Source organism: Actinia tenebrosa, unplaced genomic scaffold, assembly GCF_029948245.1.
Source record: "Actinia tenebrosa isolate PJP-AT-01 unplaced genomic scaffold, QUT_ActTen_1.0 PGA_scaffold0__85_contigs__length_37466705, whole genome shotgun sequence".
Classification (NCBI taxonomy): Eukaryota; Metazoa; Cnidaria; class Anthozoa; order Actiniaria; family Actiniidae; genus Actinia; species Actinia tenebrosa.
The window spans coordinates 20,612,525-20,628,106 of NW_028292569.1; the positions used below are offsets into that span (position 1 = coordinate 20,612,525).

The 15,582-nt window shown below is 37.2% G+C and overlaps 1 protein-coding gene and 1 long non-coding RNA gene across 10 annotated transcripts in view; one reads left to right on the plus strand and one right to left on the minus strand.

Annotated features, from left to right (window-relative positions):
- Positions 1 to 7,092: 7,092 nt before the first annotated feature.
- On the minus strand, positions 7,093 to 8,495 carry LOC148913725 (uncharacterized). The gene is made up of 3 exons (XR_016119589.1): positions 8,314 to 8,495; positions 7,856 to 7,956; positions 7,093 to 7,279 (listed from the first exon to the last, which is right to left on the minus strand). It is a non-coding gene; the product is annotated as an uncharacterized LOC148913725 (long non-coding RNA).
- A 2,657-nt stretch (positions 8,496 to 11,152) lies between these two features.
- The window catches only part of LOC148913726 (uncharacterized), a 36,070-nt gene continuing 31,640 nt past the window's right edge, over positions 11,153 to 15,582 (plus strand). For all 9 annotated transcript variants that reach the window (XM_089035586.1, XM_089035607.1, XM_089035604.1 and 6 more), the window contains exon 1: positions 11,153 to 11,304. In XM_089035586.1, coding sequence (XP_088891712.1) covers positions 11,190 to 11,304 — 115 coding nt within the window. In that variant the 5' untranslated portion in view covers positions 11,153 to 11,189. The remainder of the gene's footprint in view (positions 11,305 to 15,582) is intronic.

A 15,582-nucleotide genomic window follows, 5' to 3' on the forward strand; every position in this document is an offset into this window, starting at 1 on the left:
CGATGAAAAGGATAAAGCCTTTAGTGTTACATGCAACCACACTCACAACGTTCAGTGTGACAAGTGCGACTCCCTGAACTCAGTTCTGAAAGATGTCGAAAGACAAATCAAAAATCCTTCCATTTCATTTTACAGCTACGATCAGCAAGAAGACCTACTACATGACTGGAAAAAGAGTAAAGAAAGCATCTACGACTGGAAGTCCCACATACTTAGATCAATAAATCAAGAAAGTGCAAAGCAAAGTATTCTTCAAAACCTGAAACCCAACGAGGCTTTGATAATTTTCGACTAGTCAATGAAATTCCAACAGATGAAATTTCGAGAGAGACAATCAGACTGGTATGGAAAATGTGGACTAAGTTGGCACATTAGTACCATCGTGTTGAAACCTGAAGAAAGTAGTGAAAATGTTGAAGTCCGAACGTACGCTCACCTCTTCGACAAGTGTACCCAAGACTGGTATGCTGTCCTCTCCATCATTGAAGATCTTCTTGGCTGGGTCAAGTCTAACATCCAGCCTTCAATATCTCATGTTTTCTTAAGGTCAGACGAAGCTGGTTGTTACCACAACAATTGTTTAGTTGCAGCTTTGCATGGTTTCAGTGAGAGGACTGGAGTAACTATAAAGCGGTTTGATCACTCCGAACCACAAGATGGCAAGGACATGTGCGATCGCATATTATGCCCAATGAAGACATCTGTTCGAACCTTCTGCAACGAGGGTCATGATATAAGCAATGCGAGTGACATCAGGACTGCTTTGCTCAAACGACCAGTTAAAGGAGTCTCAGCTGCCGTTTGCTCCGTTCAATAATCAAACAAGACACTCAAGGTGAATAAGTTGGATGGCTTCAGTAAATATCACAATTTCGCCTTTGAGAAAGATGGTGTGCGTATTTGGAAATGCCATGGGATAGGATCAGGAAAGCTAGTCTCTTATAAATCGTTGACGCAATTATCTCAAGAAGCAACTTCAATACAAGTTGAGCAGCCATTTTTTGACATCAGTCAATCAAAGGCTCTAAAGTTGAAAGCCGAAGACCCATCAAAATCCAAAGAGACATCTCTAAACCTTCTTTGTCCACAGCCTGGATGTAAAATACTCTTTGCCACCTTTGCTGATCTGGAACTCCACATTGATGTTGGTGATCATGCTGAGAAAGAAGGGAAAGAGGCAGTAAGTGTCTATGATACGATTAGAAAGAGGCGGGCGAGTAGATTCACTACCATACAGATTGAAAGAAATAAGACGAGGCTTCAAACAAGCAGTACATTAGAAACTGGCACTCAAGTTCAGGGAACAGCAACTAGTGTTGCGCAAGGATGGGCCCTACATAAAGTACGAGGTGGAGGAACACGGTTTTCTCAAAAGGTACGAGACTACTTGACAAGTAAGTTCGACCTTGGCGAGAAAACAGGTCAGAAATGCGACGCCTACCAAGTAGCAAAGGATATGCGGAATGCAAAAACCGTTGACAATCAAAGAATGTTCACGAGAGATGAATGTATGACGAAGACGCAGATCAAAGGCTTCTTTTCTCGTTTAGCTTCATCGAGGCGAAAAAGTACAAGAGTGGATGCAACACCTACCTCTGTGGAAGATGAAGAAGATGAAGTTTACGAACAGGAACGCTATGAAGTCATTGAGGAAGTGCTGGAAGAATTAGGCGTTAGACATCCTATTGTTTACGACGTTTACAATCTCTGTAAATATTGCGAAGACGACCTCCTTTCTTCCTTTAATGTTAGTATGCTGCGAGACATCTGCCGGCACTTTGACATTCCATTCAAGTCAAGAGATCTCAAGAAAGTTCTGTTAGAAAAAGTGGCGGGAATGGTCAAGGAGTGCTCTTGTTGCAACTGACTGTCGGGTTTTTTTTTTTTTTTTTTTTTTTTTAATGATGTCCCATCTGTCAAAGATCGAAATCCTCGTGTCTTTTTTTAGTCTATACTTCCACTTTTCGAATCTAGTTCACGATAACAGACCTTTTCCATACCGCGGGGGACTTGGCACTGGAGGTATGATAAAAAACGCTTGTGCTCTGGAATTCGTCTTTTTTTCCTTGATAAATGCTTCTAAGCTTTTAACTTCTTTTTTTTAAGATTTCTTCCCTAGCCGCCATTGTAAAACGCATGCAAGCATCTAGCAGGGCGGTGTCTCCATACCTCCTGTACCGCGTCCCCGCGCGGTATGAAAATGGTCTATTCTAATAGTTGTTCAGTACTAAAACAGTGAAGTGAACTGCCTTAGTCGTAATAGAGCGTTTTCGATGACTGTGAAAAGCTCACGAAACGAACGCAGTGAAGATAGCGTTCCCAAAAATGAAAATCAAGAATCACGGTTGCAGCAAGTCTTGGCTTTATCCAATCAAATACGTGACACATGTAAAAAAAAAAGGCGGACACGGTCACTGAAGCGCTAGGACATGGCAATGCCAGACCAGTCACATTGTGCGAGAGAAAATAGCCAATAAACGGTAAGCTGAGGGCAAGACACACAGCACTGAACCTTTCAGTAACAGTCATATCAAATATGTCCTATTGCCATTGAGTGCGAGCCTCAAAGTTTGATGTCTCACTCGTCGATGTACTTAATAAAATTGCATTTCAACAGCACACAATCTGGAAATTTAGTATCCTGGGAATACCCCTCCCCTAACTAACAAAAAAGAAAAAGAAATAGAAGACTGGGGGGGGGGGGGGGGGAATTATTGAATTTCAGTTCTTTGTTTGCCTTGATCAATGATTTTATTTATCGTTACTGCTGCATGAAATGGATCAAGTAGAATAATATCAAAAATAAAAGCTAGTATGGACTACTGTAAACTTCGAGGGTCAAACGTCAAAGAAAATGCCGATTGACGCGCGCGGTGACAAGATAATTAGAAGCACAGTTATTTCAGACAGACTTGTTTGCCGGCCTTGCACCGAAAGACCATTAGACATTGCTCTAATAAATGATTTTTAAAGACGAAATATTGCTTTATCTTTCCATTGCTATAGCTACTATTTCAGTACTTCGTATGTTTTCCTAGCAATATTTATCCTGTTTTATTATGGAATTGTTTCGCGATGTGGTAGTCGAGAGAGATTTTTATGCAACGGAGAATGGATCACGGCAGTTGTCTCGAAGTGAGTGTTTATAATTTCTTTTGTTGAAGGCCTAAGGCGTAATTATTTGGCAATTTCTCTTTCTAAGTTATCTTTTTTATTTATATACTCAAAAAAAAAAAATTTATTTGTGACTTTTTGTCTTGTTTTTGAGATCAAATTATACAAATTGTTGTGTTTTACTCACAGACCGGAAGTGCAGCAAAATGCAGCAGCACGAGTAGTTACCCTAACAAAAAAAAGAGACCATATAACACCTATAATGTTCAAGCTACATTGGTTGCCGATCAAGGAAAGAATTAAGTATAAGATACTGCTAATTACTTATAAGGCTTTAGCTGGATTAGCACCACAGTATATTACTGATCTTTTAGAAGTTTACACACCTAGGCGTACTCTAAGATCAGCATCAGATAAGAAATTAGTAGTTCCAATTTATAACTTAGAATCGTATGGCAAACGCTCATTTTCTATCTCTGCGCCTATATTATGGAATGACCTGCCACAGAATATAAGACTATGCCAATCTTTAGAATGCTTTAAGTCTAAATTGAAAACGCCTCTGTTTAAATCGGTATATAGCGATTTTATTTAAGCCACGTCAAAAACTAGAGCACTTTTGATTATTTATATATTTTTAGGAATTATTTAGGGATATTATTGCAATTTTATTAATATTTTATTAAGTAATTTTAAGGTACTTTAGCTCTTGATTTAATTTTTCTTTTTTAGGTCTAGTATTTTTTTAGGATAATTTAGTTTTGAATTTATTGTAAAGCGCCACTGGACATTTATGGAAGAGGCGCTATATAAGAAATATTTATTATTATTATTATTATTTATTATTATTCGGCAGCTGATAAACGATCAAAATATAGTAACTTTGATGAAAGCTCGCAAAGTCGATTTGCATCGGCCGACAAATGTTTTCCAATAAAGTTGAAATATAAGTCTAGATCTATCAGAATTGGTCTAATTTTAGGTTTGAAACTTTGCCACTTTTAAAATATTCCGATTTAAAGACCAGTGGTAAAACCAGCTTGAGCCGAACAAACTGTGTTCAAAAATTTGCCAGAAATTCGTTTTTGAGAAAAAGGTCAATATTTTAGCACAGAATCGTTCTCATATGATTGATATAAAGTTTTCTTGGCTTATTTGTCAATAATGTAAGAAGAAAACCTTGCTCCGCAACGAGTTTTGAAACCCTTGTATTGATGCTAATTTGAGCCTCCAAGCTGGCTCGAACTTTGGAGCTAATTTTCTTGGGAAATAAAAACAATGAAAACATAAAAAATACATTTTGGTTATTCTATGGTAAAACCCTATAAATGAGCAAAAAATCAGGGAAATCGATTTTTTGAGTCAGAACCCACCGGTCGGTTTTTACGTGCACAGCCTCTTAAGTATGATTTCGAATGTCAAAAATTCAATCTCATTCGAGTTGGGAAAGTATATATTTTTAAAATAAGATATTTAAACAAAACAGATATTTTATGTTTTCTTGCTTGACTATCAAAACGTAGTCCACTTGACCTCGAGGTTTAATTATTAATTAGCATGACTATTATGCATCCCTACTTTTTACCAGTAGTCAGTAATTTTACTAAGTGTATTGTAAACAAATCAGTAGCGTGTGTTACATTATCGCGAGATGCAATTTAGTGTTCACTATTACCAAGAGAATATTCTCTTGCTATTACCTAATAGGGTTTATCTATCAAGGATGGGCATGCGTATGAGGTTGGTCATTTAATCGCATACGCCCAGGGTTCAACCACATTTTAGCCCTTGCGAGCACACTTTCTTCTTCGTAGCGTCGAAATTCCCACCTCGTCCCCATACCTGTCCTCTTGTTTTATAACTCGTGTTATGCCCTCACCTTTACTAGGGCTGAATTTCATCGCTTATAATATTGTCACATGAAAAGTTAAACTTAGATTTTATATTGAATAAACCGGCATCGGGGGTTTCCCTTTCGCCAATTTTAAACAAGCTCATGCAACGCAGCACTGAATATTCATATCGAAATTGTAACTAGAAAGCATGAAAAACATAAAAATATATTGTCGATCGAGCTACAGAGAATTGAGGAATGTAGACTAATACAAGCCGTTAAAATTATCTGTTTCGTTTCTAAACATAGAATATTCACTAGGATACATATTGCATTCATCTAATTATCTTCCCTCCGGCACACCTAAAAAGGACATCAATGACGACGTTCCAAAGTGATGCACGAAGACAATCGGGGTCACACTTGTGGTAAATATTTTCCTAAGATGTCAACAGGCAAACGACTCAAAAATAAAGAAGATGCATTCGACAATATTACTGTATTTAGTATACAAAATGCGTCATGGTCAGACTAAATATAATAGATATTTAGGCACTGCCTAAAAGCGGAGCTTCCGTTAGAAGATGAAGCCCAATTTAGATAAAACTGAAAGATGAAAATAAAATCCATCGGGCAAAAAGTCTTCAATTTTTTTCTTTCCCTCGAGATGAAGACAGTGTCACCCATAAGGGAAACCATGAAGTGAAAAAATGAAATGGAAATGCATTAAATCGTTTTCTTCGCACGAGTCTTTGTTTTCGATCCTAGTACTCTCCCACTAGGAAGATTTTGTCACATATACAAAACCCTGCGTCCACCCCAGGGCTAGTTTTGCTCTTGAAAAATTATCCGACAACGTTTTCCATGGCCGACATTTTTACGCTTTGAATTCCTTGTTAATTTTACTTGAAAAGCAAAAGGTAAGTACAGATCATCCAATAAAGTCCACAAATCATCCAATAAATTGCGTTGCGTTGCGTTGCGTTGCGTTGCGTTGCGTTGCGTTGCGTTGCGTTGCGTTGCGTTGCGTTGCGTTGCGTTGCGTTGCGGAGCAACACGCTCTTCTTGATTTACAAAGAAATGTATGGGATACTGAAACGTCCATGCGTTTCTTGGGGTTTTTTTAGAAGTCCTTGGACTTTTAACTTCTTTCTTGGGCTTCTATGAGGAAGTTCATTAACTAATGATTCCATTTCCAGTTCTCATCGGGATTCGTAGCCTAATTTACTGGTATATTAGTGAAGCGAACACAACCTAGCAAAGCAAGCGAGGTGACTGAAGTGAAGCGGTTCCGACCCGATCACAAATATTATCTCATTGGCTGGGAATAAAACTTGTCAAAAGCTTAGTAAATACACCAAAAGTACAGCAACATATATAGAAATTCCTACCTGGAAATTCCTAGAGTCGTTATAGGAAACCGAAGTTGATAACAAGTAACATTTTACTTGCCATTCAAATAGGGAGAGAGCGGATCCCCCTGACGCACTCCTCTTTTAATACTAAAGTATGGCGTATGAAAACAATTATTTCTAACACAGCTAGATATATTCGTGTAAAAAGTTTTAATCCAAGCGATAAAGGAGCTTCCAAAATCAAAAACTTTTAATACTCTAAACATGAAATCCCAGGAAACAGTATCAAATGCTTTTTCAAAATTAGCTTGTAGTTAGGATACCTCCGAGCTTTTTTTGATTCAACGTATTCTATCGTACCCATACATGCACTGTAAAAACTGACTGGTTGAAACTACCAAAAAAATATTGGTAAAATGTATGCATCACAGATAACCAGTTTTTAATTGGTTAATATAACCATTCAATTGGTTATATAAAAATGGTTGATGTATGTAACCATTATTTAATTGGTAGTTTTAGACAATAAACATTAGGTAAAAACAACCAAATAAAATTGATTTTTATTAATAACCAAATGTATTGGTTGATATAACCAATTTGTTATTGGTCAAGCCAATGCATCTCAGATAACCAGTTTTTTTTTGGTTACGCCCTGTTGATTCTACCAATTTTGTTATGATTAAAATAACAATTGGTAGAATCTACCATTTTAAATTGGTAAATAAATAAGCACTAATAACATATACCATTTCATTCTATTTATTACCAAACACTAAAACTCATATAATTTTTTAAAATAGCTTCAATACTAGTTATTATTGTTGTACACTTCTACATTGATATAAAAAAGGAACATTAACAAAAGCTCTGCTAATATGCATGTCAATCTATAGTTGCCACCTAAAATGGTTCAGACATTCAAAGATTTACTTGACTTGGCAATTACTTGACTTGTATCTGTGTCACTGTCGCTCTAAAAAATGGTTATAATAATCTATGAGAAACCTGCTTTATTACTATTGGTTACTTTGGTACATGATTTAAATAGTGAACATTCTCAATAATTATTATAGTTTTTTTCACAATTCCAGGTGGATCAAGTAACCCCTACAAGTAAGCCACCCAATATCATAACTCTCCCATGCTCAGTTCAGAATAAAAACATTAATAAGTTGATTTGTTTGCAGAGGGAGGGAATGAGGAGAACCCTGAGAAAAACCCCAAAAACCATTCATTCCCTGTCGACATGTATAAATATATTTCATTTCTAGTTAGGAAGCCATTTGACACTTATTTAAAAAATTGACACAGCTAAAATTCCCTTAATACAAAATCTTGGAAAATAGTTGGGATTTTAACAAATTGAAGAATGGTAGTTGGGATTTTGTTGGGGGTGCTTGATTTTACCAAAATTTACAAGATAAGTAAATTATTAGTTTAACAAGATATCAAGTATTTTCTCCACTGCTCTCATAGCGCTGCGCTCATACATTATAATTAGGCAGTTCAATTTATCATATAACTTTCGATATCTCAATTCTATACTTACTGGTATGATGTTCCAAAATAACTCCCCAACTGAGTGCTTGGAACTCTGCTTTTCCCCAAGAATATGAGGCAGAGAAGCAAATATACAGCGATTTTCCATTTCTATAAATGTACAGTAAAAAAAAGAAAAGAAGACAAGAATTTTTCAGCTTGAAATTTAAATAAGTATGATCCGTCCACTTTGTAACAGTTTATTTTCTTATAAGCAAATTGAGCTTATTATTCATTATCACTTAGAGAACGGAGTGTACTTCAAAAGCAGATTACGGGCGAGTCACCTATAACTTCTGCTACACTGCTCTCGGGCGAGTCACCTTTAAAGCAGTTGAAATACTTATTATTAGACCGAAGAAAATTTTTTTTACGCATCAACTCATGGTAAAGTCCAGTTTACTTTATGGCGTTGGCGTTCACTCTAATCCCTAATACAAGAAACGAACATTTTAAATTTAAACTTACTTTCAAACTCTTCCATTGCCTCCTCCAAATGGTTTTCTTTTAAGAAAACAAGAATGTCCGAAGTAGTTGAAAGGCGAGAAATACTCTCGTGGACATCATGAACTTCAAACTTCAAAGGACTACTAGAAAGCTATAAAGAACAACCGTACAGGACCGCAGCCAGCGAAGAAGAGAAGGAAGTTCGCACGTGAAGTTAAGGTTTTGAATATCACGCTTCTAAAGTTAAGCCAATGAAAAGACGAGATTATCTTTCCAAATATCTCGTATTACATCTGTAAAGAAGCCGTCGTCCAATGGCATTCTACCGGAAATGGATTTGTTTACGTTGCATACCATTAGCTTCTTACATGTGGCCACGAAGGTCGAACAGCTTACCATCTTTGCACTGGGTATCAAGAGTTAAATTTCATTGAGAACACAATGAACAAACTGAAATGCCAAGTATATTTTACTTTCTTCTCCATTGCAATTGGTGCTATGCTTAGCCATCTTATAAAGGTCCACAGGAATGACCCCAACCTAAACATCACTTGTGAAGTTCCTGGCTGTCAATTAACATTATAAGTATATAGGTCATTTTAACCAAAATAAATTTGGTAATAAGAACCATTTTATTATTGGTTATTTTATCAACCAGTTGTTATAAGTATAGAGGTCATTTTAACCAAAATAGATTTGGTAATAAGAACCATTTTATTATTGGTTATTTCATCAACCAGTTGTTATAAGTATATAGGTCATTTTAACCAAAATAAATTTGGTAATAAGAACCATTTTATTATTGGTTATTTCATCAACCAGTTGTTATAAGTATATAGGTCATTTTAACCAAAATAAATTTGGTAATAAGAACCATTTTATTATTGGTTATTTCATCAACCAGTTGTTATAAGTATATAGGTCATTTTAACCAAAATAAATTTGGTAATAAGAACCATTTTATTATTGGTTATTTTATCAACCAGTTGTTATAAGTATATAGGTCATTTTAACCAAAATAGATTTGGTAATAAGAGCCATTTTATTATTGGTTATTTTATCAACCAGTTGTTATAAGTATATAGGTCATTTTAACCAAAATAAATTTGGTAATAAGAACCATTTTATTATTGGTTATTTCATCAACCAGTTGTTATAAGTATAGAGGTCATTTTAACCAAAATAGATTTGGTAATAAGAACCATTTTATTATTGGTTATTTTATCAACCAGTTGTTATAAGTATATAGGTCATTTTAACCAAAATAGATTTGGTAATAAGAACCATTTTATTATTGGTTATTTTATCAACCAGTTGTTATAAGTATATAGGTCATTTTAACCAAAATAGATTTGGTAATAAGAACCATTTTATTATTGTTTATTTTATCAACCAGTTGTTATAAGTATATAGGTCATTTTAACCAAAATAAATTTGGTAATAAGAACCATTTTATTATTGGTTATTTCATCAACCAGTTGTTATAAGTATATAGGTCATTTTAACCAAAATAAATTTGGTAATAAGAGCCATTTTATTATTGGTTATTTTATCAACCAATAAAAAATGGTTGAAACGACCATTGCGATTGGTTATAACCTTTTTTTTTTTTGGTTATTTCAACCAGTCAGTTTTTACAGTTGTAGTTCCTGGACTGAACTACTACAGTATAAATATATAACGCATTTCATGTTTAGATATTTAGAAAACTGTTAAGACATCTACATTGAAAAAGTTTTTGTGAGCTACCTGGAGTTATTTCATTGTTTCTGTTATTTATATTTGATGTTTCTGATTTGGAATGACAACCTGGAAGAATTTTGCTCGGCACGGACTCACATACTCATCCATAAATACATGGGATATTAACAAGAATAATGCCAAAACATCAATGATTAAAGGGTGTAGGTACATGTATTGCTCAGAGTTACTGTATGTGAAATCTATAAGTTTTTGAAGCTAATTTATTACACTTGGTTCTGAGCGTGACAGCCTAATATGAGGTTTTCCCTAGGTTGCGTTTAACTTCTCGCTGCTTTTCTTTTTCTTAAAATAATTCAAAAATAATATCATTCCTGAAGTCTGAATAAAATTAATATCCTCTAATCAGAAATATGAGGACTTTTGAAAGGGTAAAAAAACGGCAAATTGGTCATAAATACTAGTGAAATCTAGAGAGAATGAGGAAACATCTAAGCCCAACTTACTCCTCTAACGTCACAGCCCAGTCCTCTAAGTTATCATTTTTCGCGGCCAGAGTCAAAGAAATGCCTATTTTCGCACTTTTGATCGCTAGAAAAAAAAGAAAGAAAGAAGCGTCAGAATCAAAAACTTATTTGGACACGTTTCTTAGAATAGCTTATATTTCGATATAAAAAGGTAAAAAAATAAGAATGATAGGCACTTTAAATCATACTTGGTTTAAACTCAAAAGCTTGACATACGGTCAAGACTTTTATGTTCGTTTGTTCTTAAACACGTAGACGTATACCGACGCTACGTTTACGACTTCTTTTCCTTCGTCGGTTCGGGCTACTGCAACAATGCTTGGGTCTGTCATAGTAAATAAGGGTTATATGTAGATGGATAAAATAGAATTACAGAGCTGCATCCTTAAACACAGACTCTTTTTCCTGGTTGTTGCGTTACAATGTTTTTAAGTTGCGCCAGTGATAATCGCTTTTTTTTCCTTGATTCAAATAATCTGCATTCTCAAAATTGTACTTAAATGCTAAATTCGGCTTAAAAAAAACAGTGCAAAATCATTACTTGGTTTAGGTGTCGAGGCAGTTTTCGCGCGTGACTTTAATTTTGAATATTAATATTTCCGAGAAAAACAATACGTCACGAGAGTCGAGTCTCGAACAACAGGGTGTGCCACACTATATGTAGCTTATATGCATCCGAGGTTTGAATTGCTATTTAATATGATGTTTTTATTGCCTTTCCCAGAATTCACTGCAGTAAAGCCATTCACGAAGATCCTGATTTATTACTTGATGATTCAATCAGGTATTTGGAAATTTTTTACTAGTAAAATTATAAAATAAGATGATATGCTAGCAAAGATGAGGCCGTGATCAGTGATGGGGGGAGTCTCGACAGTATGCATTGATATGCACATGCGTGACAGGTATGGAAACTTATCAATTGTTATCAAAATAATTATATTTAGGGCCACAAGTTTATTAGTGTTTCTACACTATTTCGTGTTATGCCCTCGTTAAATAAATAACGCCCTTGTTACTAATTGGTATAAAGTATCTGATCTCCCTCCAATTAAAAAGTAACATTTAAAGTGTCAAACCATTCGCCGAAAGGCTCTATAAAAACGCTCCAAATGTAGGTATTAGATAACTTTGAATATCCACAAGTACGCACACCGTGTATATCACCTGAATCCATGGGAAGAAACTATGTAGAACAAGAAGATAATAATCGACGTAATCAACTTGTGTTACAAGTTTTTTTTTTTAGGATTTTCTCCTTCACCAGCGAAATACATAATTCTCTGGCAACGTGTAATAGTATTCCCTAAAAACAATTATAACTTGAAAATTCACTACATCAATAACACTTTTCCAACCCCCAAAAAATATCGTATGTAAGAAGGTTCATTTCCTCATCTCTTGATTGATTGAACTTCTTATTACCTGAATCCGGCGAGATAAACTAACCCCAGAGTTAGGATTCGAGTTAGGATTCGAGTTAGGATTCGAGTTAGGATTCGAGTTAGGATTCGAGTTGGGATTCGAGTTGGGATTCGAGTTAGGATTCGAGTTGGGATTCGAGTTAGGATTCGAGTTAGGATTCGAATATTGGAACAAATATCTTTGGATAAATTCTTGGTTATTGCCAATAATTTGTTTAGAATCACCATGCAGTTCTTTTGACTAAAACATTCACAGCATACAGCAGTTTGTTGTATACGTAATACATATTGAAATCATTCCATGCACTTGTGGGCTACTCGAATTATATAATAACTTGTAACTATGTAACTTTTCAATAATTCGTAAAATCTCTTTCAAGAGAAATGAGACACTTGTTCATGCCTGCATAACGTCAACTCTTGATCACTGTAAGTCGCTTCTGCATTGATGGGTCGCAAGTATTCCCAAGAGAGTCAAAAGACAAAAGCATGGCGGCAATCGTGGTGCCGTTAACAATGGATGTTAATAAGAAATCTTTGTTAAATGGCACCAACGCGCCCCGAGAGGCCGCAATGACGTAACGAGCAATCGAAGAATTGCCTTCCCAAGACTGAACTTCATATTTTCCATACAAATTTCTGAGCATAATATTACTGTTTTGCAAGTAGTATAGGGAATGGGGGTTCCAGCGCAATCTCAACACGGGGTAAGACCCGCGTCAAAAATCCACCTACGGACGACCCCCACTCCAAGTGTGGTTGAGGGCAACAGCGCACTTAAATATGTTAGTCTATATATGGAGTGCGAAGAATGTAAGAGAACTTTTAAGAAAGAAGCGGATTTGAAAAAGCATTTGAAAATGAAGACGAAGTGTATGAGCAGTTATGATTGTGGATGTGGTAAGAAGTTTGAGACTAAGGTTAAATTGTTTTGGCATTGTCAGGACTGTGAGTACGACTACGACGACCTAAAAAGTGCTTGGTATTAGGTATAAAATATTTCCTATTATATAGATGGAATCCCAAAGCAACTTCAGCACGGTGTCAATACCCGGTAACGGTGAGATTGACGTTAGACAGTTTTGGCGTCAGTCAGAAAGGAAGGTTAAAAGGACTCTCCGAAAAGGTATAGAAGAATTAGGAGCCCTGAAAGCGAGCATAATGGTAGAAGTAAGTTTGTCAAAAGACGAGGTAATGACGACAGCAATGTTGCGATCAAAGTCGTTAGTGATATTAGAATCCACGAATCTGGATAGGTCACTCAGTGAAGCCTTAGAAGCAATAATGGAGTCGCTGTCTAACTACACGAAAGAAGGATCGGGTTGGACAGTAGAGGAGGTTGAAGGAATAGAGATAAGTATAGCCAGGTACGTACCCATACGAGGGGGGAGTTACGTACCGCTACCAACGTGGGTAGAAAGGAAGAAGGCTATTGTAAACGTGAAGAATGAAGACAATCGATGCTTTATGTGGGCAATCAGGTCTGCACTGTATCCAGCAGAGAAGGATCCCTGTAGGATAAGTAAGTATCCCACAGATGATTTAGAGTGGGATGGTGTGGAATTTCCCATGCAGTTGATAGACATCCCCATATTTGAGGAAATAAACGATCTAGCAATTAACGTTTACGGAGTCAGAGAGCAGACGATAGTACCGTTAGTTCTGTCAAAAAGTAAAGGAGAGCGCGTACATTTATTCTACCACGGCGGACACTACTCATGGGTTAAACACATTAGCAGACTATTCTACAGACATACTAAGCACAAAGGCAAAAGGTACTTCTGTGACTGCTGCTTGCTGTCATTTACATCCTTAAATGCCCTAAAGAAACACGATGAGATCTGCCGCGGAGTCGAAGAAGTGGCGCAACGGATCCAGATACCCACCAACAAAGAGCTTTCATACGCAGACCATCAAAAGCAGATGCAAGTGCCTTACGTGATATATGCAGACTTCGAAGCGTTGATAACTAAGGAAGAGCAGAAACGTGGTGCCACGAATAAGGTAGGATTACACGAGATCTGCTCCTTTGGTTACATAGTAGTCAGATCAGACGGTAAAGCAAACCCTCCTGTGATTTACTGAGGTAAGAACGCAGCTAATGAGTTTCTAGAAGCATTGCGAGAAGAGGAGGGGGAGATTAGAGAACAATTAAGACGTCCAAAGAAGATGGAATTTACCAAAGAGAACCAGGAGGCTTTTAACAAGGCAAAAAAATGCCACATTTGTCAACATACGCTTCTTCAGTTTGGAAGACGAGCCAAGAAAGCATGGGATGAAGATGGAAAGTATCTAGGAGAAGCTCATTTTAAATGCGGGAAGTATGCTAAGAAGGGGGAGAAGCCGGGAAAGCCCTCCACGCACTGCATTCACTGCCACAAAGCATTTGTTGAGGATTTCTATGTGGATAAGGTTAGGGATCACTGCCACATCACTGGTAAATACAGAGGAGCGGCTCATTGGAAATGCAATATAAACTTCAAAGTAAATCCAGACATGGAGATTCCGGTATTCTTTCACAACCTCCGCGGTTACGACTCCCATTTGCTACTACAAGGAACAGACGGCTCCGACGTCAAATGCATACCCAACAACAAAGAGCGCTACATGTCCGTAACTGTGGGCAAGCTAAAGTTCTTAGATTCGCAGCAGTTTATGGCGGACTCCTTAGCAAACCTCGTAAAGTATAACACCAACTTTCCCATTTCCAGTCAATATGGCGCGGAAAGGAAAGGAGTCTACCCATATGAATACATGGATTCCTGGGATCGATTCAAAGAGTCCCTACCACCCAAAGATCGCTTCTACAGCACCCTAAACGAGTCCGGTATAAAGGATGAGGAGTACCAGCATGCGTTAGACGTGTGGGAAAAGTACTCCTGTGAGAACATGGGGGACTACCACGACATCTACCTAAGGTCTGACGTAGTGCTGCTTGCAGATGTTTTCCAAAGCTTCAGAAAGATGGCTATGGAATATTACGGATTGGATCCCGCTAATTTCTACACGGCTCCTGGGCTCAGCTGGAGTGCTTTGTTAAAGAAGACAAATGCGCAGTTGGATCTCCTAACGGAATACGACATGTATCGGTTAATGGAAGACGGTATTCGTGGCGGCGTATGCGGGCCCAGCCGACGTTACGCCCGCGCAAACAACCCCTTAGTAGAGCACGACCCAGAGAAACCAACCACATACATTTACTACCTGGATGCGAATAACCTTTATGGTTGGGCAATGTCACAGTACCTACCTGTGAGAGACTTCGAATGGGATCCAGTGAAGCCGATAGACTTCTACATGCAGGTAGGAAAGGAGGAAGACAAGGGTTACGTTTTAGAAGTGGATCTGGAGTACCCAGAGCGCCTGCACGACGAACACAATGAGTTCCCCTTAGCACCAGAAGCGATAGAGATACCATTTAAGCAGCTAAGTCCGCTGCAAAAGCAAATGTGCCCTGGTTACAAACCGTACAGGAAACTAACTATGAACCTGATGGATAAGAAGAAGTATGTGGTACATTACCGCAACCTGCAGTTCTACGTGCGACACGGAATGCGCGTAGAGAAGATCCACAGAGTCCTAAAATTCACGCAGGAACCCTGGATGCGCCCCTACATTGACTTTAACACGCAAAAGCG